The sequence below is a fragment of the Morus notabilis genome, unplaced genomic scaffold (genome assembly GCF_000414095.1).
Source record: "Morus notabilis unplaced genomic scaffold, ASM41409v2 Scaffold25, whole genome shotgun sequence".
Classification (NCBI taxonomy): Eukaryota; Viridiplantae; Streptophyta; class Magnoliopsida; order Rosales; family Moraceae; genus Morus; species Morus notabilis.
Window position 1 is genome coordinate 256,821 of NW_010357699.1, and position 25,489 is coordinate 282,309.

A 25,489-nucleotide genomic window follows, 5' to 3' on the forward strand; every position below is an offset into this window, starting at 1 on the left:
ATTAAATATAATAATAAATATATATTACATTATAATTATATAAATATTATATTAAAATATAATGTAGTCATAATTTTTAACTATCACAGTAATTTAATCTCATGATTTATTAAGACCCCGTTTACTTCGCTGATTCGAGTTTAGAATTCGAATTGAGATGTGACTTTATGTGAAAGTTTTTTACTGTAGCAAAAAAGTTAGATGTGATCGTTTGTGAGAGCTTTTTACTGTAGAAAAACTTAAATTTTAAACTCGAATCAGCGAAGTGAACGGGGCATAAATATTATTATACTGATTTTAAAACCAGTACAACTATTATAATTATAATTTACTAAACATTTTACTATTTTTTATAACAACTATTTTTCCTTTTAACGTAACTAAAAGTAATTTTTTTAAAATTTAAAACACTTCCAAACTTTTTTTAAAATTTAAAACACTACCAAACTATGCAGTAAACGTAATATTTCTAACCAAAATGGACATAGAAACTATGCAGTAAACGTAATATTTCTAACCAAAATGGACATAGAAAAAAAAAAAGAAGAAGACAAAGGTCCCACCGAGATTAGAACTCGGGTTACCGAATTCAATGTCCATTGTCCTAACCACTAGACCATGGGACCTTTGACGAGGGCGTCCTACAGATTTTATTAATTAAGGATTAATCTCGTTTCAGCTTACTTCCAGATTCCTACACATAGGCAACTGCCATTTGGCAAAGCTCGCGGCAAAAGCTGACTCACCCTGTTCGGAGTTCGACGTTCGTCACACTGAAAATTCCCACTACTGCTTGACCTCAGTCTCCAAAGAAAATGTGGAGAAGACGCTTCAGTAGCAGCGCCAGCGCCAGACGCGGGCTGGCGGAGCGTAAATGGGAGGCGCTGGTCGTCGGCGGGGGCCACAACGGCCTTACCGCTGCCGCGTACCTCGCACGCGCCGGCCTCTCCGTCGCCGTCCTCGAACGCCGCCACGTCATCGGCGGTGCCGCCGTCACCGAGGAGCTCGTTCCTGGATTCAAGTTCTCTCGCTGCAGTTACCTCCAAAGCCTCCTCCGACCTTCCATCGTCGGGTATATATTATCCATTTATCCTATGCTTAGGATCACATGAATTTCAATTCGCTAATTTTCTTTGTTCTTTGTGGATTCGAAAATTCAGAGAATTGGAATTGGTGAGACATGGTCTTAAGTTGTTGAAACCTATCGCTTCGTCATTTACGCCTTGTCGCGACGGGCGTTATCTTCTCTTGGGGCTTAATGATGAAAATGATCACTTGGAGATATCCAAATTCTCTAAACTGGATGCAGATACTTATCCGAGGTTTTATGTATCATAATCCCTTTTTTTCCCTAATTATTGCGCTGACTTTATTTCAGAGGTTGTATGTGTTTGCTTCATATATAAATAAATAAATAAATAAATATATATATATATATATATATATTTGGTGTAGATATGAAAGTCAACTTCATAAATTTTGTGAATTCATGGATTTCCTTTTGGATTCATCTCCCCCTGAAACTTTGCATGGGGATTCATCTTTAAAGAATCAGCTGAAAGGCAAATGGCAGAATTCAGTATTTTGGGCTAGCTTTTTGAAGCACGCTCTCTCCCTAGGCCAGAAAGATGTGGTGTGAGTATTTAAAGACATATTTCCCATTTCCGAAATCGATGGTGTAAAATGAGGTTTTCTTGATACATTTTAAATTAAGCTACTTGAATTTGGCAACTTTTTTATTTTGGCAGGGAATTTCTAGGCGTTTTGTTGTCCCCAACATCGAAGATTCTGAACAACTGGTTTGAGGTTGTCACTACCTTAATTAAAAGTATAGAATGCAAAGTCTCTTGATTGTTTGTTTACATTTAAAATGTTATGTATCCATGTACGAAAGTCAAATGCGCGGTGTGATTATTGGATATACAACCATATAAGTCACTAACAGCAAAAAACAAAAATGCAGTCTGATGTGCTGAAGGGAACACTAGCAGCAGATGCTATCATTGGAAGTATGGTAAGACCTTCATTTGTTTAGAAAATTTAGGCCAATATTTTAGTTTAGTGCAATGAAAAAATTTCAATTGCAGCGTTGGTGGGGGAGTTTGTTTATGTTGTTTTTACATTGCATGATAGCTAATATCTTGCTCTTTCCAGAGCTTCCTTGCATCTTGAGTTCCTTTTGTAGTCTTTTTCAAAACTAGTCTACTGAGATTTCAAATTTGTCTTGTAGGTAAGCATTCATACATCTGGAAGTGGATATGTTCTGCTGCATCATGTGATGGGTGAAACTGATGGTGCTCGCAATATTTGGTCGTGAGTATCTCATGTGTAAGTTTAAAGCGCAAAGGAAAATTTTGTTATTTGCACATCACAAAAAGAGAATCCCCCTCCATTCCTTTATTATAAATTAGTTTATTTTGTGACTCTGTCCTTGTCCTTTTAGTTACTTTTGTGGATTTCTTTGACGATATAATAGTTCGATAATACTGACACACCTTCATTTTTTCTAGGCATGTTGAAGGTGGCATGGGTTCTGTATCCCTAGCCATAAGTAATGCTGCTAAAGAAGCTGGGGTGCATATTGTTACAGATGCTGAAGTATGTTTCATTTAGAATTTTTTGCTTTAATACTCTATGAAGGTTTCTTTGGTTTTTACTTATCTCGGAATTCAGGTTTCAGAACTGATGATTGACGATTCTGGCACTGTTGATGGGGTTAGTTCTGCTCTCAAAAAGCCTCCGCTGAGTTAATTTATATTAGTGTTGAACAGATTATTCAGATGGGCATTTCATATTTGCAATTTAGGTATTGTTGGCTGATGGGATGCAAGTGCATTCTAAAGTTGTTTTATCCAATGCTACTCCGTACAAAACTTTCATGGTAAGATGTCTGGTTCCTTTGGATAACTGGGAGAAGTACTAATGACTTCTCGTTTTTAAAAAAAAAAATTAACATAGCTGATATGCTGGATTTTCCATTATATTTAAGCTTATTTTCACTAATGGATTCTTCTACTTCATTTGTTTGACACTCTGTTTCTGACACAGGATTTGGTTCCCAATGGTGTTCTTCCGGATGATTTTCTTTGTGCCATTAAGAGCTCGAACTACAGTTCTGTAAGATTCCTCTGTTAATAAGTTGAAAAATCATGGACATATATTTTCTATCTCGACTTTTGGCAAGGGCAGATTATGTTTTCTCTTGGAGGGGGGGTAATTCAATCTTTATTTTTTATGGTTGGACTAGTTTCTCGTTTTGGAGGTTATTCAAAAGAATAAGTGGACTCATTCTCATGCACATAAAATAGGGAACCACAAAACTAAATGTCGCTGTTGACAGACTGCCGCAGTTTCAGTGTTGCAGAATGGGTCAACCAAAGGTGGGTCCTCAGCATACCGCTACCATTCGTATAGGTTGTGAAAGGTATGGTGTTATGCATAGATCAATCTTACTCTTCGTTTAATTAGGAGACGTTTGGTTCATGGATTAGAATCATGAGATTAGAACTATTTTCGATTTGTGAGAGAAAACACTGTAGCGAACCATGAACCATGAACCATGATTTGAATTAGGGTATGAATCCCCATACCAAACACACTCTAAGTTTCTCTCATGGTCACTTTTACGTACGTATAGAAAAGATAAAGATCCTCCACTTTGATCTGTTTACAGCTTTTCCCCGTCAAAAAATTGTACTGCAAACCCAAAAGCAAAGGAACAGTGCGATCTCACTAGATTTAACAGTTAACATCCAATCTAAATAGTTTCCGCACATCGTTTAGTCAGTGACGAAGCCAGGAATTTTTGTCATGGGGGGCTAATAACCACATAAAAATTTAACAATACTTAATCTATTACAATTGTCCTCGACGGGTTTTCATGCCTTGAATATGTTGCATAATAGTCTCATTATCAAGGCCATTGAAAATGTCTTTTTCGACATGCACAAGTAAAGTATCATGTTGACGAATCTGTCAAGATTCGTTGACTCAAATTATCAGGGAAATCATTCCTTGATTTGTCTCTGATTCTCAGGGAAATCATTCCCTGATTTGTCTAGTCAATGGTAGGATTCTTAGGGATAGTTTCATGATTTATTGAGTCAATGCAAGCTGAGTGATAGGATAGTTAGCTGTCAATTTCAGAAAATAATTCCTTGATTCTTTTGTAATTAAGAATTTCCTAGTATAAGTTGTATACTAAAATATTCTGTACTCTATAAATAGCTATAAGCTTTTCCTCAATGAATATAATAAGAAAAACATACAGTAAGAACGTTTTTGGTCATGGTATCAGAGCCTTACATGATTTTCTGCTGAGAAAAAAAAATTGTTCACTGTCATTTCTTCTTTAGCCTTTAATCACCCAGAAAAATGTCAGAAATCTTTGTAACCGGTAACAATACCACAAATGTCGACCTAAACCCTGATTCAACCCAAATTTCCTAGCCACAAACAGTTGAATGCAACCCTCCTTTAAAACTCAACTGCCGAAATTACCTAGTGTGGTCCCAACTAATTAGAACCTTCCTTAAAGGAAAAGGCAAATTGAATCACTTGACATGCCCTCTACTGAAGGAGGATGATCCAAAGTTTGATGCTTGGGATGTAGGGGACTCGTCAATCATGACATGGCTTTGGAACTCGATGCAACCCAAGATTAGTGGCAACCTTATGTTCCTGCCCACATCAAAAGACATCTGGGATACTGTGAAGCAGACCTATTCAAAGGTGCGTGATGCAGCCTTAGTCTATGAAATTAAGACAAAAATTCACTCAATCAAGCAAAGTAATCTCTCGGTCACTGCTTATTATAACAAGATGAAAAATTTGTGGATTGAACTCGATTACTACCAAAATTTAAGATGAAGTGCAGTGAAGATGCTGCAATGATGCTAAAATTTGTTGAAGGAGAAAGGGTTTAGGAGTTCTTGGCTGGCTTGAATGTTGAATATGACCAAGTTCGTTTGCAAATACTTGAAAGGATTCTCTGCCAACCCTGAGTGAAGTCTTCTCTACTGTCTGAGGTGAAGAAGGAAGGAGAGGCATCATGCTTGAAATTCCACCAAGTGAGAGCTCGACCTTAATTGTCTCAGTTCCTACTGTTGTTGTCTCGGTTCCTAGTGTTGCTGCTGCTGTCCCTCAAAACTCACACAGAACACCAATCGGACAGAGAACATTGATGGTTTTCCGAATCGAATTCGGATGCAGAAGCGTGAGGTAGCGGATCAAGTATAATAAAAATTTTCATAAAACCTTCGAGATACTCTATAGATTATATTAATTTATGCACGAATAAATTAATCACATTAATTTATTTATTAAGAACTCAATTAAGAATAATACCTGGCGGCCGATTAGGATGATAACTTAAGTTCTTTGACCTCGAACAATCCTTACTCTAAAGCCTTGTGCTTAGAAAATCAATGTCTTCCACGTCAATTCTTAGAATCTACGAAGACGTGTGTGTGGGCACATATGAGACAAAACGAGTTAGAATAAACACTCGAATTTTCACAAACACCAACGCATGCACGATGCAAAATTTTTTTGGAGAAAAAATTTTCCTCTCACTATACTAGAGAATTTCGGCCACCATATAAATATAGGTCAAAAATTGTGTCTCACAATTTTCTATTATTCTCTTATATATAGAGTAGAAGTCAAACTTTTAGAAGGAATCTAGGCCTCGTTCGTTTCGCTGATTCGAGTTTAGAATTCGAGTTGAGATGTGATTTTATGTGAGAGCTTTTTACTGTAGCAAAAAAGTTAGATGTGACTGTTTGTGAGAGCTTTTTACTGTAGTAAAACTCGAATTCTAAACTCGAATCAGCGAAATAAACGAGGCCCTAATCTCTATCTACAAGATAAAGCTTGTTAATTATCTCTTATTTGAATTTGAAACAAAAGTCTCCTACTCCTTATCCTCAAGATGGCCGGCCAACCTAGGTGATCCTGTCCCTGTGGTAAGTGCCAAATACAGATAGGAAAGGAAGAAAAAATCATCATTTATCTTGCAGTTCAATTTTGATTTAAATTCAAATTCGAATTTAAGTCAAACTTAAATTAACTTGAATTCTAAATTGAATAACTTATCAAATAAGTTTAAATGGATAAATCTAGATAAGTTCAAATTCAAATTTAAATTTAAATAATCCCATTATTTAAATAATAATTAATTCTCAATTAATTATTTTTGAGTGTTTAATTCTAGAATTCCGTAATTCTAAAATTCTCATTTTGCTCTTTGTGTCTGGTAGAATTACAAGAACGACACGGGGACTAATGGACGTATAATCCCGAGCTCTAATAAAATTAATAATTAATTAAACACTTTAATTAATTAATTAATTTCATTAATTTCAATAGTTATTGCACTATAAACTTGGAATTGCACTCTTAAACTTATAGATATAAATTATTTTTAAATTGTGAAGTGTCCATTTGATATAGTCACTGCATATAGATCAATGCTCTATAAATAATTTATAATTAGAGCTAGGTAAAATCCGTTAACATCTCTAATTATATCTTCATCCTTGAGTACCATTGATTCTCTAATGGATAGTGATTCATATAACACATTCATGAACCAGAGTGCTCTTACTAATCCAAATACCGAATCAACACTCAAGAGAATTATTTATCTGCTTCTTTATCAAGAAGAAATGAATTTCATCTCATATAATAACATTTCCGGTTACCTACTTCATCATATCTCTAAAATATAAGGAATAGGATTTAGGGTCTCAGAATCTGTATCGAGTAAATCAAAAGACACAAATTTATAAATAAGAATTTGTTAAGAATTCATGATTAAGATCATTCTATATATGACCATCGGTAGACTCAATTAGAATTTCTATACTTAACGGAAATTATTAGAAATTCATATTGTGTTTGTATCCCTATTCTACATAATCTCATTATGCGTAATACACTTATTCAATATCTCGCTATATTAACAGTGCGGATAACACTATTCCATTCTAAATGGGAATGACATGTATTAATAATATTTTAATTAAAGATTTCAAACTTTAATTAAATTCATTATGAACATCTCTTTTTGATTATTATCCTTAAACATTATCCTCTCGCATATAACACTTATATATAATGTTTAGGATCACATAAATAATCATGAAATTTTCATTGATATTAATAAAATATTTACAAATATATACACATAAAATGAGGAATAAACCCTTTGATTAAATAAATAATAAATATCCTATCACATCTCATGCTTCTAGGACACCATTCTCAACAAACATGTCATTCAACAAATCAACAAACAATAGAGATGGTTTGTTCTGCAACTACTGCAAGAAAACGGGACACACTAAGGACATTTGTTGGAAGCTGCATGGAAAACCACCCAGAAATAATTCCCAGATGAAATTTCAACCTCGGAACTATCAAGCCAATGCTGTTCATGCAGAGAAAAAAGATACAACTGCTGCAACACAAGAATTGAGTGGATTCAATCGAGAAGAGATTGAAAAACTCTGCAGTTTTCTAACAGCAATGGATAAACTGATGGGGTCGTGCTCCATGGCCCAATCATGTAAGTATTCTATGACCCATCCTCTAAGTGATTCAAAGAGCAACTATAATGGAATCTGGCTAGTAGACTCTGGTGCAACCGACCATATGACAAACTCCTCAAATCATTTTTCATCCTACACCCCATGTCTTGGTAACCAAAAAAAAAAAAAAAAACAGCCGATGGAACTTTAGTAACTATTGCTGGAAAAGGGATTATAAAAACCATGTAGGTTTTGAAGGGAAAAACTTACTTTTTTCTCTTATTATTATTAGTGTAACGTAAACCTAATTTATAGGATACCAAGTACCCTTGACAGCTCATAGAAATTCAAATAAGCTCTTATCTTATCTTAATCTATCTAGATCCGGTGTTTATCTAGAAAAACCGGAATTCCCTATCTCCTAGGATCCTAATCCCAAACTAAGGGATTTGGCTCTTTAATTCAAAAACTGAAAAGATAAAATCTTCTAATTTCCTACACTCCCTCTCAAGTTGGTGCATAGATATTATGCAAACCTAACTTGCTAACAAAAAAATCAAATGTCGACTTGAACAATTCCTTCGTGAAGATATCTGTTGTTTGTTGTACTGTTGGAACGAATGGCATGCAGATCAAACCTCCTTCGAGCTTTTCCTTGATGAAATGCCGATCAACTTCAACATGTTTGGTTTTATCATGTTGCACAGGGTTGTTGGCAATGCTGATTGCAGCTTTGTTGTCACCGTATAACTTCATAGGAGCTTCTATCAGCAACTTTAATTCATTCAACACCCGTTGTAACCACAGTAGTTCACACACATCATTAGCCATTGCTCTATACTCTGCCTCGGCACTGCTCCTTGCTACTACACTTTGCTTCTTACTCCTCCAAGTAACTAAATTACCCCATACATAGGAACAATATCCTGTTGTTGATCTCCTATCTGTGGAGGATCCAGTCCAGTCTGCATCAGTGTAGATTTCAATCCCACGTTGAGTGTTCTTTCTAAAAATTAGACCTCTCCCAGGAGAATTCTTCAAGTATCTTAGAATACGGTAAGTAGCCTCTAAGTGTTCCTTCCTGGGTGAGTGCATAAACTGATTAACAAGGCTGACTGCGAAAGCTATGTCTGGTCTCGTATGAGATAAGTAGATTAGTTTACCAACTAACTTCTGATATCTTGTTGTGTCCACTGGATCTCCTTCCCCACTATTGATGAGCTTAACATTGGGGTCCACCGGTGTATCTACCGGTTTGCATCCACTCATACCTGTCTCATCCAGTAGGTCTAACACATACTTCCGTTGACTTACAACAATTCCATTCTTTGACCTTGCCACCTCCATCCTAAGGAAATATTTGAGGGAGCCCAAGTCTTTGATCTCAAATTCTGTAGCTAAATTCTTTTTTAAGCTGTGCATCTCTACCGAGTCATTCCCTGTCAAGATAATGTCATCAACATAGACAATTAGGAGGGTAATTCTTCCGCTTGATGAGTGCTTGAAGAACATTGTGTGATCCGTTTGAGCCTGTGTATAACCCTGCCTTTTTACCGAGCAAGTAAATTTCTCAAACCACGCCCTCGGTGACTGCTTCAAACCATATGGTGACTTCATCAATCTGCACACCTTAGAGCCAAACTCTCCGTCAAAACCCGGTGGGGCATCCATGTACACCTCTTCTTCCAAATCACCATTCAAAAAAGCGTTCTTGACATCTAGTTGCTGTAGTGGCCAATTCAGGTTTGCTGTCAATGAGAGAAGTACTCTAACAGTATTAAGTTTTGCTACTAGGGCAAAAGTTTCCATGTAGTCGATTCCATATGTTTGAGTGAAGCCCTTTGCAACCAAACGAGTCTTATATCTTCCAGAGATCCATCTGACTTGTATTTTACTGTGAACGCCCATTTGCAGCCTATAGTCTTCTTATCCTTCTGTAGGTCGACCATCTTCCAAGTATTGTTCTTCTCGAGAGCCCTCATTTCCTCTAGAACTGCCTCCTTCCACTCAGGGACCTGTAAAGCATCTTGAACATTCTTTAGAATTTCCACAAGTGAGAGTTGAGTAGTGAAGGAAGAAAACATTAGGGACAATTTTTCATTGGGCACAAATTTGGACATTGGATACTTAGTACATGATCTAACCCCTTTTCAGACAGCAATTGGGAGGTTATTGAGAGTTGTTTCTCCGGGAATGGAGTTTAAGGGAGGAGAGATACCTGGATAATCTTGGATGGGAGAAGGGGCATTCACAAGGTTTTGGTCCTGCCTCGGGTTGGAGTTTCGGCTTTGTTGGAAAATTTCAGACTCCCTTCCATGAGTCAAGTTCTTTCGGGAGTAAACCAGTCCAAATTTCTTTTTATTTGCATCTCCTTCTAAAGGACCATTATTTTCTACTGGAACGAGACTTTGGTCTTCCTGGTTTTGAGTTAAAACCGAGTTTGTTGGTGACTATTTAGAACTAGATTCTGAAATCAAATTCTGTTCAGGCTGGAAAGGAACTTCAGTCACCATTGGAAAATTTCAGACTCCCTTCCATGAGTCAAGTTCTTTCGGGAGTAAACCAGTCCAAATTTCTTTTTATTTGCATCTCCTTCTAAAGGACCATTATTTTCTACTGGAACGAGACTTTGGTCTTCCTGGTTTTGAGTTAAAACCGAGTTTGTTGGTGACTATTTAGAACTAGATTCTGAAATCAAATTCTGTTCAGGCTGGAAAGGAACTTCAGTCACCAAGTGTTCTATTTTATCCCAAGTCGGATCTTCACTATTTTTCTCCCCCTGAAGAGGAGACTTAAAAAACGACTATGTTTCAAAGAAAGTGACATCCATAGAGACAAACAATTTTTTCGAAATAGGGTCATAGCATTTATATCCCTTTTTTGTTGGAGTATAGCCTACAAAGACACATTTTTTGGCTCTAGGATCTAGTTTACTTCGGTTTTGATAAGTGTTGTGAACAAAAACAATGCATCCAGAGTGTTTAATAGGCAAGTCTAATAAGACCCTAGAGAATGGAAAGGTTTTTGAGAAGATTTGCAAAGGAGTTTGAAAATCTAGAATTTTTGAGGGCATCCGATTAATGAGATAGGTAGCTGTGAGAATGGCATCACCCCAAAGATATTTTGGAACATTATTTGTGAAAAGTAAGGCTCTAGCAACTTCTAGAAGGTGTTGATTTTTTCTCTCAGCTACTCCATTTTGTTGAGGGGTGTCATTATATGAACTTTGGTGAATAATCCCCTTTTCAGTAAAAAAATTCCCCAAAATATTATTAAAAAACTCCTTTCCATTATCACTTCTAAAGACTTGAATATTTCCGTTAATTTGAGTTTGTACCATAGTGTAAAAGTTTTTGAAAACTCCTTCAACTTCTGTTTTTTCTTTCAACAAATAAACCCAACTTACTCTAGTGTGGTCATCTATAAATGTGACAAACCATCTTTTCCCGAAAAGAGTAGAAGTTCGTGAGGGGCCCCAAACATCGCTGTGGATTAGGGAAAAAGGTTTAGTGGGTTTGTATGGTTGTGGAGAATAAGTAGATCGATGTTGTTTTGCAAGAATACAAATTTCACACTGAAATGAAGAAGGATTCTTATTGAGAAATAAAGATGGAAACAAACTTTTAAATAATAAAAGCTTGGATGACCAAGTCTATAATGCCATAACATAATTTCATGATTCCTAGAAAGAGACAGCTTCAAAACATGAACTTTGGACTGGTTTACTCAGAGTTGGTTCTTCTTCAAAAAAGTAGAGTCCTCCATTTTCCCTAGCATTGCCAATCATCCTCCCTGAGGCTAGTTCCTGAAACTCACAATGAGTTGGATAAAAATTAGCTTGACACTTAAGATCTTGTGTTATCTTACTAATAGATAAGAGGTTACATGACAATTTTGGGACATGAAGCACATTATTAAGAGTTATGAGAGAGGAAACTTTGATTGAAACCAATCCCGGCTATTGCCGAAAAAGATCCATCAGCAATTTTAATTTTCCTGTTACCTGCACAAGGACTATAGGACGAGAAGAGATGTGAGCAGTTTGTCATATGATCTGTTGCTCCAGAGTCTATAATCCATGGACTAGAAGAGAAAGAACCTAGGCTAGAAAGGGTTGTGACATACGAATTACCTTGGGTTGCAAGTGAGCATCAAGGATTGACAGTAAATTGTAGAGATTTAAAGAGTTTATATTGATGCTCTAATTGTTCCTTAGTGAAAGGTGACACTTTCGAGTCAATGGGCTGCTCTTGAGAGTCTTCCGTAGTAGTCTTGAACGCCCTGCCATTCCCCTATGATTTTTTCTTGAGATTTGCTGGTTTTCCATGAAGTTTCCAGCATGTCTCCTTAGTGTGCCATTGGTTCTGACAATGATCACACCACGGGCGTTTTTTCCGTTCACCTTCTAGGTCGGATCCTCCTGAGTTGCGGGAGACTAGTGCAGAATTCTCAGGTTCTGGGGTTGGTGCTGTGCTGTTCAACATGATTCTTCTCTTATTTTCTTCTTGTCGTACTTCTGAAAAAACTTCTCGGATAGAGGGCAGGGGTTTTCGACCAAGAATCCTTCCCTTTACCTCATCTAGACTTCGATTAACTCCTGGAAGAAACATGTAGACACAATCATTCTCTTCACGCTTCATATACCTTGCACAATCATTCGGATTCTCCCATTCATCATCATAGCATTGATCCAATTCCTGCCAAAGGGCTACCATCTCATTGTAGTATACTGTGATCTCACGGTCTCCTTGTTTGGATTGCCACAGTTTTGATTTCAATTCAAAGATCTGTGAAGAATTTTCCAAATCAGAGTAGGTCTGCCGAATTGAATCCCACACAGCCTTGGCGGTTGGTAGGAACATGTTGGGTTTTGCAATTGCTGTTTCCATGGTGTTTAGTAACCATGCTGTCACCAAAGAATTTTTTGACCTCCATCTTTTAAAGCCAGAATCTTTCTCCTGAGGTTGTTTTTCTTCCCCGGTAAGAAACCCTAATTTTCCTCTGCCATCAAGCACAAGCCACCGATTGGGACCACTCAAGGTAGTTTTTCCCATTAAATTTTGGAATGGAAATCTGTAGAGATGTACCGGTTGTTATACTGTCAACACCGGTAACAGGGGAGCTATCTAGGCTGTTTTCGGAGGTTACCTCAGATGAGGTTTGGGCTCTGTTTACGCCTGTCATGGCTGTTTTTGCCATTCTGCCCTAAGATTAGAACCCTAAGGCTCTAATACCATGTAGGTTTTGAAGGGAAAAACTTACTTTTTTCTCTTATTATTATTAGTGTAACGTAAACCTAATTTATAGGATACCAAGTACCCTTGACAGCTCATAGAAATTCAAATAAGCTCTTATCTTATCTAAATCTATCTAGATCCGGTGTTTATCTAGAAAAACCGGAATTCCCTATCTCCTAGGATCCTAATCCCAAACTAAGGGATTTGGCTCTTTAATTCAAAAACTGAAAAGATAAAATCTTCTAATTTCCTACAAAAACCATACCATCACTGCCTTTGAAATCTGTCCTTCACGTTCCTAAATTGTCTTTTAATTTGCTGTCTATTCAAAAGCTCACATATGAGCTGAACTGTTCTATAACATTTTATCCTACACATTGTGTATTTCAGGATCGGACCACGGGGAAGATGATTGGGCGTGCTAAGGAACATGAGGGACTTTACTATCTAGGCACGAGTGATGGTGGCAATAAAAACGGTTATATTCCTCAGTCTTACACATCTGAAAATCAATCTGCAAGAAGAGCTTAGATTTGGCTCCATCATGTTCAAATGGGTCATCCATCTTTTTCACTATTAAAAACTATGTTTCCTTTGCTGTTTCAGAAAATAAATGTCAATGAGTTTCATTGTGAAGTGTGTCAAATGGCCAAGCACCATAGAATTTCCGATCCTTTGAATAATTTAAGATCATCTGAACCTTTTTCTTTAGTCCATACAGATGTTTGGGGACCATCTAGAATTTCAAATATTAATGGGGCTCGTTGGTTTGTTTCCTTTATAGATGATTACTCTCGAACTACTTGGCTTTTCTTGATTAAAAATAAATCCGATGTGAGTGTTATTTTTCCCATATTTCATAAAATGATTCTTACACAATTTGGGATTTACATTAAGTATATTCGTTCTGATAATGAGAGAGAATACTTTAATCAAGTGATGTCACCGTTCCTTCAAACACATGGCATAATTCATGAGTCTTCTTGTGTCGACACCCCAGAACAGAATGGGGTTGCAGAAAGGAAAAATCGCCATCTTCTAGAGGTTACTCGTGCTCTATTGTTTGAGAAAAATGTTCCTAAATTTTATTGGGGGGAAGCCGTTTTAACAGCCACGTATCTCATTAATCGATTACCCAATAGAGTATTACAAAACAGGTCTCCCATTGACGTATTGTTAGAATCATTTCCTCATATAAAACACTCACAACTTCCCTTACGAATTTTTGGTTGCATTGCCTATGTTCACATTCAGCAAAAAGACCGAAATAGTAAACTTGATCCAAGAGCCTTAAAGTCAATTTTCTTAGGATATTCCTCAACACAGAAAGGGTATAAGTGTTATCACCCAAATACTAGGAAAATCTACATATCAAAAGATGTCACTTTCGCTGAAAATCAAGGGTTCTATGATCAAACTTGTCTTTTGAGGAGTCTTGGTTAGAAGACAATTCAGACTTAAGTTTTCTCACTTTTGATCTTAGCTCAAGTCCTACCCGAGAAACAATCTCAAACCCTCCAAATAATTCAACCCCTCTTCTCAATCCAGACTGAGATCCTCCAGCCCAAGATCCTTTTGTCAGTCCAAGTCGTGATCATTCTAGTTCAAGTCCTACGCATGAAAATCTAAACACAAGTCTAGTCCATTCTTATCAAGTAAATAACCATCCAATGTCTCCATTGCAAGTGTACTTGAGAAGGAAGCCTAATCTTGAACCGGTGATGGCCCAACCATCAGAACCCGTGCAAGATCAAGCTACAAAAGCAAGTAACAAAACTGATCCCTTACCACAAGAATTCCATGATCTTTATCTGCCTATTGCACTCAGAAAAGGAACACGAAAATGCACACAACATCCTATAGTCAATTTCATCACATTTACCAATCTTTCTCCATCACATAGAGCCTTTCTCACCGAGTTAAATGCTATTGAGATTCCAAAAACTGCTCAAGAAGCACTTAGAAGTAGGGAGTGGAAAAAAGCTATGATTGAGGAAATGAGAGCACTGGAAAAAAATAAAACTTGGGAAATTGTTGAGCTGCCTAAAGGAAAAAAATTAATTGGGTGCAAGTGGGTATTCACAGTAAAGTATAATGTAGATGGGACACTTGAGAGATATAAAGCCAAGCTTGTTGCCAAAGGCTATACCCAGACATATGGGGTAGACTATGTAGAAACGTTTGCACCCGTGGCAAAACTAAACACCATTCGGATATTATTATCCTTAGCAGCCAATCTTAATTGGACTTTACAGCAATTTGATGTGAAAAATACTTTTTTACATGGTGATTTAGAGAAGGAAGCCTATATGGAACCACCACCATTCAATCAAGCCTTTGGAACTAACAATGTGTGCATGTTATGAAAAGCCCTCTATGGGCTGAAACAGGTCTCCAAGGACATGGTTTGGAAGATTCACCAAAGCCATGGAAAGGATGAAGTTCAAACAGAGCTTGGGAGATCATACACTCTTCATCAAATGATCAAAGGAGGGGAAGATCACTGCCTTAATAGTCTACGTGGATGTTATCATTGTGACAGGAGATGATGTTGAAGAGATCAAGAAACTGAAAGACTATTTATCCAGAGAATTCGAGATAAAAGACCTAGGAAAGCTCAAGTACTTCCTAGGAATTGAAGTTGCACACTCAAAAACCGGGATGTTCATCTCTCAACAAAAATATATCTTAGATCTACTCAAGGAAACAAGTATGATGGGATGCAAGCCTTCAGAGATTCCTATTGATTATCATCACAAGTTAGGAGAAGCTGTAGATAGGCCAGAAGTTGACAAGGGAAGATATCAGAGGCTGATCGGGAAGTTCATTTATCTTGCTCATACAAGACCAGACATAGCCTATGCAATAAGTGTTCTAAGTTAGTTTATGCAGACACACCTACAAGCTGCATACAAAGTTCTTCAATACCTCAAGGCAAAGTTCTTCAATACCTTAAGGGCACTCCTGGAAAAGGAATCCTATTCACAAGAAATGGAAGGCTAAACTTAGAAGCATACACAGACGCAGATTGGGCCGGATCTCTTATTGACCGAAGATCCACCTCGGGGTACCGTACCTTTCTTGGAGGAAACCTCATAACTTGAAGAAGTAAGAAACAGTCAGTAGTCTCTAGATCAAGCGCCGAAGCTAAGTTTCGAGCAATGGCTCAAGGCATATGTGAGCTATTATGGATAAAAATTATTCTAGGAGACCTAGGAGTGAAATGGGAAGGCACTATGAAGCTGTTGTGACAACAAATCAGCTATCAATATCGCACACAATCCTATACAACATGATTGAACAAAGCATGTGGAAATCGATTGCCATTTCATCAAGGAAAAACTCGAGAATAGAGTTATTTGCACTCCTTATATTCCTACCAATAGGCAACTGGCAGACATTCTAACGAAGGGACTCCCTAATGCAGCGTTTCAAAGTATTACCAACAAAATGGGAATGGAAAACATACACTCAACAACTTGAGGAGGAGTGTTGACGAATTTGTCAAGATTCGTTGACTCAAATTATCAAGGAAATCATTCCTTGATTTGTCTCTGATTCTCAGGGAAATCATTCCCTGATTTGTGTAGTCAATGGTAGGATTCTTAGGGATAGTTTCCTGATTTATTGAGTCAATGCAAGCTGTAAGTGATAGGATAGTTAGCTGTCAATTTCAGAAAATAATTCCTTGATTCTTTTGTAATTAAGAATTTCCTAGTATAAGTTGTATACTAAAATATTATGTACTCTATAAATAGTTGTAAGGTTTTCCTCAATGAATATAATAAGAAAAACATACAGTAAGAACGCTTTTGTTCATATCATTTAACAACTGATCTCCCATTCGATTGTGTAGCCGAGTCTTCACAAAGTTCGTAGCAGAAAAAAAAAGAATTGGGCTTTATTAGGCTTATGTAGTCGGGTAAAATAATTGATTTTACAATATAAGTGGGGGCTTTATGGAAATTTCCGTTCATAGGCATGGTTATATATATATACTCATTAAAAAAAAAAAATTGTTTTTAGCCCCCCGGGCCAATGTTGTCTATGTGCCTGCGTTTAGTTTTGTTTCGTTATTACTAATTAAGAGCTATTTCATATTGCCTGCTTAAGTTCGTATAACATGTACCGATTATAATTTGTGAATATGACTTAATGGTAGAATTTTAAAAGTAAAGATTACTTTCCCACCGAAGGCTAGTATGTAGTACACCATAATACTTTTATACTACCCTTGATATTACAGTATGGAGGACATTGATTCAGCTTGTCAAGATGCTTGGAACGGGGTAACATCACGGAGACCTGTTATGGAGATGACAATTCCTTCGTCATTGGACAATACTATATCTCCACCTGGTATTGCGAACTCAATCATCCTAAAATCTTTATCCATCTATGCACCCGGCCACACATCTCAAGTTTTCATGAGAAAACAACACAAAATTGATGTAAAGATTATTAGGCATAAATAAACTACTTTAATAATTTTATACATATGGATTAAAGGTTGCAAAAAATGGCCAACTAGGCTATTGCGAGTTGATCTTTTTCTTGACTTGCTTGTTGATCACTATTTTCCGAAATACTAGTTGACTACGCTTGAAATGACTGACTCGTGCACTTTCCTTTTAGGTAAGCATGTGGTCGGCTTGTTTACACAATACACACCATTTAAACCCTCAGATGGAAGCTGGGAAGATCCTGAATACAGGGTAATTAGCAACTACCATTGAAATTACATTGTGTGCCGAAACGCCATTAACATTCATATTAGCTATTCCATGGTATTTGCAGCGAGTGTAGAACATGACGTTGTACAATAACACTCCACATGGATCAGATTGACCCTCCTATCATTTTTAACAATAATTTCTTAGCATTAATTTCAAGCTAAGCTACATACATTGTGTGGTAACTCATCACTGTTTCTTCAGGATTCATTTGCACGTAGATGTTTTACTACAATTGACGAATATGCCCCTGGCTTCAGCTCATCAGTTATCGGCTATGACATGTTAACGCCACCGGATCTTGAAAGAGAATTTGGTTTGACAGGTACTGTGGTTGAGTTGCAGCATTAATAAAGGGAGAAATAATAAGTTAATTTGTGATTAGAGAAAGGGTGTTTGAGAGATATAGTTAGTAAATTAATAAAACAACTTACTAATAAAACAATATGTAAAACGGGCGCAATTGCAACAACTTTTCCCGTGAGTTAGATAGTTAGAGCAGGCGGTTGTTGTTTATACGACTCTTCCTACAAGTTAATGACAACGTGGATGGTTTGATGACAGTACCCTCGAGTCAAGTTAGTTGTTAGATAATAGAAGAGAAAAGAGAAAAATAAAAAACAACAACAACAACAACTTTTATTTTTAAAGGGTAATTGGCACCATTGGTCCCTGAACTCTTTCGTAGTTGACACTTTGGTCCCTCTCCTTTTAATTTTGAAAAACAACCCTTAAACTCTTAAAACAGTGGCAATTATACCATTTCCGTCCAAAACCATCAACTTTTTAACAAAAATAATCATGTGCAGTGCATGTGATCTAATTTTAGGAGGGCATTTTAGTAAAATAACAAAAGTTCATACTTTTTAACAAAAATTAAAATGAAAATTAAGAAGGAAAAAAGAAGCAAAACATGTCTATAAGAAACTATTCCTAAATATCTCCTTCTTGGGTTTCAATTTAGGTCTTCGATTCAATTCAATAATTGATCAGATCATTGAAAGCATTAAGAATAATATAAGAAACACATACATGCATGAAAAACTCTTAGTGAATAAACTTCATTAAAAGAAAATAACTAGAATCAAATATTTATGTCTTGGCTACACTTGTTGCCCTAGTTAAGAAATTTAGAACATCATGAAAATTAAAGACATGCTTATAATAAAATTCAACATAAGAAATGAGGCAAAAATAAAACTGTTTGTCGAATTTGAGTTGAACTCCATGCCCTGATGAGTCTTCTTCTCCTTCTTTGTGCCGTGTTCTCTCTCTCTTTTCTCCGTCAAAAGATCTTGAAAATAACCTTAAAAATCCTATTTATAGTGTTTGGAATTGTAATGGCATCTTCATAATTTTATGGAGATCAAAACTACATAATTCGGCCCATTTTTTGAAGTAGTGCCGCAGCCCTGTTATTGGACGCCGCAGTGCTGAGCAGAACACCCACAAGGGCTGGCTGAGGTCAAAGTAGCGCTGCGGCGCCGGGCGTAAATTCCCACACTGCATATTCTAGTGTTGCAGTGCTACTGCACAAGGCCTAGGCTCTCTAGTTATGGGTATTTATACTGGAAATAAGTGTCTTGCTTTCTAAGGCCGAAAAACTTCCATTTAGCTCCAAAAATTCTTCCAAAACTGGCCCACGAACTAACTGACGCTATCCTACAAAACACCTGAAAATACGTAAAATAACTACTAAAATTACTCTAAAACTAGCGAAACACTCAATTAGAAGTACTAAATTATAAGCACAAATCCGATGTATCATTACATAAGACCCCTATTGAAGAACAATAATGGTACAGACTAGGTGGACATAGTTTCGAAAGAAAAGGACAAAGCCATTTCCAACAGAGCAGAATTTCGCTGTTCGTTCTGACGTAGACACCACTTAGTCACATGGCAACATTGAAAAAGTGAGACTTATTACTCTATAAACAGAGCCAAAGTTAGGAGAACAGAACAACACTAAACTAACATCTCTCTCCATTTCTCTTTAGCCACTTTCGTATCCTCCCATTTTCCTTCCTTCTCTTTTCTTTCTTTCATTTTCTTTTGCAATCTCTTTGTCTCCCCACTTCTAGAAAAATTGTAGAACAACTGTAAGGCAGAAAATTTGTAAGCTTCCCATAGTGGAATCCCATAATAATTTGTAAGTTTTATTATTATCAATAATAAAGCTTGTGTTTAATGTTTTCAATTTGTGAGTAGTATTCTATATCTGGCTTTATCCACGGTTAACCATGTAACCACCACGATCCTCCTCACTTGGTATCAGCGCCAGAACGAGGTAAGGATGTTGGTATATGGTGAGTAGTGTTCTTTAGACAATATTACTAGTAAATCTGAGATCTACATCCACTTATATATATATATAGAAAACTACTCACAAATTGAAATCATCAAAACAAGATTTATTATTGATAATAATAAATCTTACAAATTGTTCTAGAAATTTTTTTGGGATTCCACTACGAGAAGCTTACAATTGTTCTACTACTTGTTTTACAATGTTTTTTTTTTTTGGAGGTGGGAGACAAAGGGAGAAAGTTACAAAAGAAAAGAAAGAAAAGAGAAAGATGAAAGTGGGAGGCTACAGGAGTGGAGAGAGAAGTGGAGAAGTGGTGTTGTGTTGATGTGTAGATGTGTGGGTATTCTTGTTCCCCCTTTTATAGAGTAAAAAGTTCTACTTGCTGCCATGTGACTAAACAGTAAGATTCCCTTCAAAAGAGTGAACAATAATATTCTTGTTCTGTTGAAGATGCTTTTATTCTTTTCTTCTAAAGCTGGGTTCATCTTGTTTGACTCATTATTTTTCTATAATAGGAATCTTTTAACTTTATTCCTGCTTTAATTTATTCGTCTTATTTTTCTGGATCCAATTAAGCATATTCTGCTTATTGGATTTTAAAAAGTGATCTTCATTACTTTGGGCATAGTCAAAACTGCCTTGCTCAGAGTTTTTCTTTGGACTTTTTTCTTCTTCAGAATCTTCTTCCATTCACGAGAGTATTTCTTTTAGCAAATTCTTGTATTCTTCCTTGTTCTTTGTTGTTACAAGCTAGAGCTAGACAGGCTTTTTTGCTAGAGAAATTTGGAGGATGAAATCTGTTTATCTTGTTCAATCTACCTTTTCAGCAGGATTCTTCTGGATAGGCTTGAGTAGCAATGTATTCCTTCCACCATTTCACCCTAAAAACTCTATACAGAGTAGGGAGTTTTGGTGGGTCTTCAATCAGTCTGAGGTCCCAAACAGCAATCCATGAGCGTTTAATATTGAAAAGAAAGAAAGCAGAATATGAATTCCATTTTCTTTTTCCTCTTGAGATGACTGAAAATTTTACAAGAAAATTTTGAACCATCAAGAACCGGTCGAGGAAGAATATCAAGGACAGGACTATATATATACCACCAGTTACAGAACCAATACAAAAGATCAAAAGTAACTCCTCTTTTGATATAGAAGAGCCATGAGTGTTGACACTTGTAATTTTTATCGAGGAAGGCATATCGCCATGCATCCATATAATCCCAATAATTGTAACTGTGGTGAATTGACAAAGAGAAGCTGAAAATGAAAACTTCTTATTTCATTCATACTTTCATGGTATACACTGCATACATATATATACATCAACTCCAGTAACCCTATCATTAAGTCTGTATCCTATCAAATTAGGAAACTAACAAATTAGGAAACTATCTCTACTTCTAAGGAAATAATCCATCAAACTAATTGCCTAAAATCACCTAGCTGTACACGGCTTTCCAGCCTGTATTCTAGCTATATACAGCTTTTTCCACACTCCCCCTCAAGCTGGTGAATAGGCATTTTCCATTCCCAGATTGGATACAATAGTCTGAAAAACTGAGCTATTCAGTCCTTTGGTAAGGACATCAGCAAGTTGTAGACACATAAGGCATACAAATCAGCCCACTTTCTAACTTCTCCTTAATAAAGTGTCTGTCGATTTCAATGTGTTTGGTCTGGTCATGTTTTACTGAGTTGTGAACTATGCTGATTGCAGATTTGTTATCACAATAAAGTCTCATTGGGCCGTCCCACTTGACATTCAAATCTTCAAGAATAATCTTCAACCAAAGTAGTTCACACACTCCTTGAGCCATGGCTCTGAATTCAGCCTCTGCACTTGATCGAGCTACCACGCTTTGTTTTTTACTTTTCCAAGTTACAAGATTCCCCCCAAGAAAGGTGCAGTATCCTGATGTCGATCTTCTGTCAACAATTGACCCAGCGTAATCGGCATCTGTGTATGCTTCAAGAACTAGCCCTCCATTTCTTTTGAACAAGATACCTTTTCCCGGCGTTCCCTTCAGGTACTGTAGAACTCGATATGCTGCTTGTAGATGAACTTCCTTTGGGCTATGCATAAACTGGCTAATTACACTCACTGCATATGCGATATCTGGTCGTGTGTGAGACAAGTAAATGAGTCTTCTCACCAAATGTTGATACATTTCCCTATTTACTACGACATCTTCCTCTGCTTTCCCAAGTTTTAAATTCAGGTCCATAGGTGTGATCGCTGGTTTGCATGCTGTCTTGCCAGTTTCCTTGAGAAGGTCTGTGACGTACTTCTGTTGAGAAATGAAGATTCCCTGCTTTGAGTGAGCAACCTCAATACCAAGAAAATACTTCAACCTTCCTAATGCTTTAATCTCAAATTCCTTAGCCAAATGTTGACTTAAGACCTGCTTCTCCTTAGAATCATCTCCTGTCAATATTATGTCATCAACATACACTAAAAGAGCTGTAACTCCCCCTAAAGTTGAATACTTAATCAACAGTGTATGATGCCCTTGGCTTTGCCTGTATCCCAAAGTCAGCATAACTCTTGCAAATCTCCCAAACCATGCCCGTGGTGACTGCTTAAGGCCATATAGTGCCTTCTTCAATCTACACACAGTGTGAGTAGTCAAATTCTTCCCATATCCTGTTGGAACCTCCATATAAATCTCCTCCTCTAATTCCCCATGTAGGAAAGCATTTTTGACATCAAACTGCTGCAATTCCCAACCATAATTCGCTGCTAGTGACAACAAAACTCGTATTGTATTCATCTTTGCCACAGGGGCAAATGTCTCCAGATAATCGATCCCATAGGTCTGAGTATACCCCTTTGCTACTAACCGCGCCTTGTATCTCTCAATCGACCCATCTGCTCTATACTTCACAGTATATACCCATTTACAACCCACTGGTCTCTTTCCTTCCGGTAACTTCACCAACTCCCAAGTTTTGTTCTTCTCCAACGCCTCCATTTCCACATTCATAGCTTGTTTCCATTTTTCATTAGCTAAAGCCTCGGACAAGGTGGTTGGAATGGTGATGGCATTTAGGCTTACAAGGAAGGCTCTATGAGATGGTGAAAAACTGTTAAAGGATAAGAAATGTGCAAGAGGATATAAAGGTCGATTTGTACACTCTCTAGTTCCTTTCCTAATGGCAATCGGAAGATTCTGATTATCATTATTCACTAATTCAGAATTACCTTGTAAAGGATGGTCATAAATTGTTACCTCATTCAAGGGGTTTGAGTAGGATTCTTGGATCTGCACAGGTTCTGGAACAGCCTTCCTCCTTCTTGTGAACACGTTGCCTTTGCCAAATCTTACATTTTCCAGGGCATAATCGGTTTTTTCTTGTGGTTCATTTGGTGTTACAGGTACGAGTTCAAGTCTGGGTATGGACTCAGTGGGTATGGATGCAAATATGGATTCAGGATTATGGTTAGAACAAGATGGACTGGGTGTAGCAGGTGTAGGATTATTTGACTTGGGAATTGAGGACAAATCAAGCAAAAAACCTTCCTTATCCTCTTTCAGTGAACTCTCCCCCTGAGGATAAGGATTAGAGAAATAGGACTCTTGTTCAGTGAATGTGACATCCATCGAGACATAGAATTTCTTTGACGAAGGATGATAGCACTTATACCCTTTATGAGTTGAAGAATATCCTACAAAGACACACTTTAGAGCCCTTGGATCTAATTTCCCCCTGTTTTGACTATGAAAATGGACAAAGGAAACACACCCAAAAATTCTAGGAACAAGGTTATTTGAGGTATTCAGGTTTGGGTAAAATGATGAGAGTATGTCCATGGGCCTTTTAGAATCTAAAATTCTCGAAGGCAAACGATTTATCAGATGAGTGGCTGTAAGGACTGCTTCCCCCCAAAAAATCTTAGGCACATTTTTTTGAAACAACAAGGCCCGGGTTTTTTCAAGAAGATCACCATTTTTCCTTTCTGCTACTCCATTTTGTTGTGGAGTACTGACACATGACGATTCGTGTATTATTCCCTCTTTCTGAAAGAATGGAGTCAAAGTTTGATTGAAATAGTCTCTAGCATTATCCGACCTAAATCTTTTGATTGAGACCCCAAATTGATTTTTGACCATGGAATGGAAATTTGGGAATACAGTACTAACATCAGATTTTTGTTTAAGTAGGAAAACCCATGTAACACGAGTACAGTCATTAATAAAAGAAACAAACCATCTTGCCCCAGAAACATTAGAAACAGTGGATGGACCCCAAATATCACTGTGAACAAGATAAAAAGGTAAGGAGCTTCTTTTATTACTAATCTGAAAGAGTACACGTTTGTGTTTAGCAAGTTCACACACTTCACACTGAAATCTTTCAACGTCTAAACTTTTAAACAAGGAGGGAAACATGATTTTAATAACTTTAAATGATGGATGTCCAAGTCGACAATGATGAAGAAATTTTTTTTCTTTATTAGATAAGATACTCTCTGCTATGAAGGATGAAGGTGGACTACCCTGGATCATGTTCAACTGACTTGGTGTTTCAAGATGGTAGAGGCCGTTCCTTTCCCTAGCACGTCCAATCGTCCTCTCCGAACCCTTGTCCTGAAATACACAATAATTATTGTGAAAAATCACATTACAACATAAATCTTGAGTGAGTTTTTGTATAGAGATCAGGCTTGTGGACAGTTTGGGAACATGAAGAACATTTCTCAAAGTCACAAATGGGCTTATTTTGACATTCCCTAAACCGGCTACAGTGATTGAGGATCCATTGGCTGTGGTTACTTTCCTATTGCTTGGACATGGAGAGTAGATTGAGGATCCCAGGAGTTGGCAAGGGTTGTGTCCGAAACATTTAAACTAATGGAGAAAGGAAACTCACCTGAAAATGCCAAGGAACAAGTACCTGGAGTTTCTTCAGTCTTACCAAGATTGCTAATGAGTGCTCTAAATTTCTCAATCTCCTCTTGGTTGAGACTGCTCAATTCCTTTGATGTTGATTCTGCTTGAGGAGTCACAGCAATATGGGCTTGTCCTTTGCTTTGTGGCTGATTCCCTTTCTGTCCCCATTCACGGCTTGGTGGCTTTCCATGAAGCTTCCAACATGTATCACGGGTATGACGAGACTTCTTGCAATAAGTGCACCAAAGACTATCACGGTTTTGGAACTTTGGCTGGCTGTTTTTTTCTCCTTCTTCGTGGCTGATTCCCTTTCTGTCCCCATTCACAGCTTGGTGGCTTTCCATGAAGCTTCCAACATGTATCACGGGTATGACGAGACTTCTTGCAATAAGTGCACCAAAGACTATCACAGTTTTGGAACTTTGGCTGGCTGTTTTTTTCTCCTTCTGGTGCTATACTTCTCTCCATGGTTGTGACATGTTTGTTATTACCAGCAGCCACCATAGCCGAACTACTATTGGTTTCTGATTCAAGCATCAGCCCCCTTTTGCTCTCTTCACTTCTAATTAGAGCCACTACTTCATTAAAACATGGAACCTCTGGCTTCCCAAGAATCTGTATTCTTACTAGATCAAATTCTGGGTTGAGTCCAACCAGAAAATCATAGACCCTGTCTTGTTCAATAAATTCTTTTAAGATAGCTGCATCCTCGGGGCATTTAGTTTTAATAACTCGATAATGATCCAACTCCATCCATAAGGTTTTCAATTGGTTTGCATATTCA

At 37.2% G+C, this 25,489-nt stretch overlaps 1 protein-coding gene across 2 annotated transcripts in view; it reads left to right on the plus strand.

Annotated features, from left to right (window-relative positions):
* The first annotated feature begins 751 nt into the window (after positions 1–751).
* LOC21403192 (pyridine nucleotide-disulfide oxidoreductase domain-containing protein 2) overlaps positions 752–25,489 on the plus strand; it is a 40,620-nt gene continuing 15,882 nt past the window's right edge. For both annotated transcript variants that reach the window (XM_024174944.1, XM_010090701.2), the window contains exons 1-14: positions 752–1,072; positions 1,161–1,322; positions 1,456–1,635; positions 1,749–1,806; positions 1,964–2,014; positions 2,231–2,313; positions 2,511–2,598; positions 2,674–2,715; positions 2,807–2,881; positions 3,049–3,117; positions 3,309–3,424; positions 17,016–17,128; positions 17,405–17,484; positions 17,707–17,827. In XM_024174944.1, coding sequence (XP_024030712.1) covers positions 816–1,072; positions 1,161–1,322; positions 1,456–1,635; positions 1,749–1,806; positions 1,964–2,014; positions 2,231–2,313; positions 2,511–2,598; positions 2,674–2,715; positions 2,807–2,881; positions 3,049–3,117; positions 3,309–3,424; positions 17,016–17,128; positions 17,405–17,484; positions 17,707–17,827 — 1,495 coding nt within the window. In that variant the 5' untranslated portion in view covers positions 752–815. The remainder of the gene's footprint in view (positions 1,073–1,160; positions 1,323–1,455; positions 1,636–1,748; positions 1,807–1,963; positions 2,015–2,230; positions 2,314–2,510; positions 2,599–2,673; positions 2,716–2,806; positions 2,882–3,048; positions 3,118–3,308; positions 3,425–17,015; positions 17,129–17,404; positions 17,485–17,706; positions 17,828–25,489) is intronic.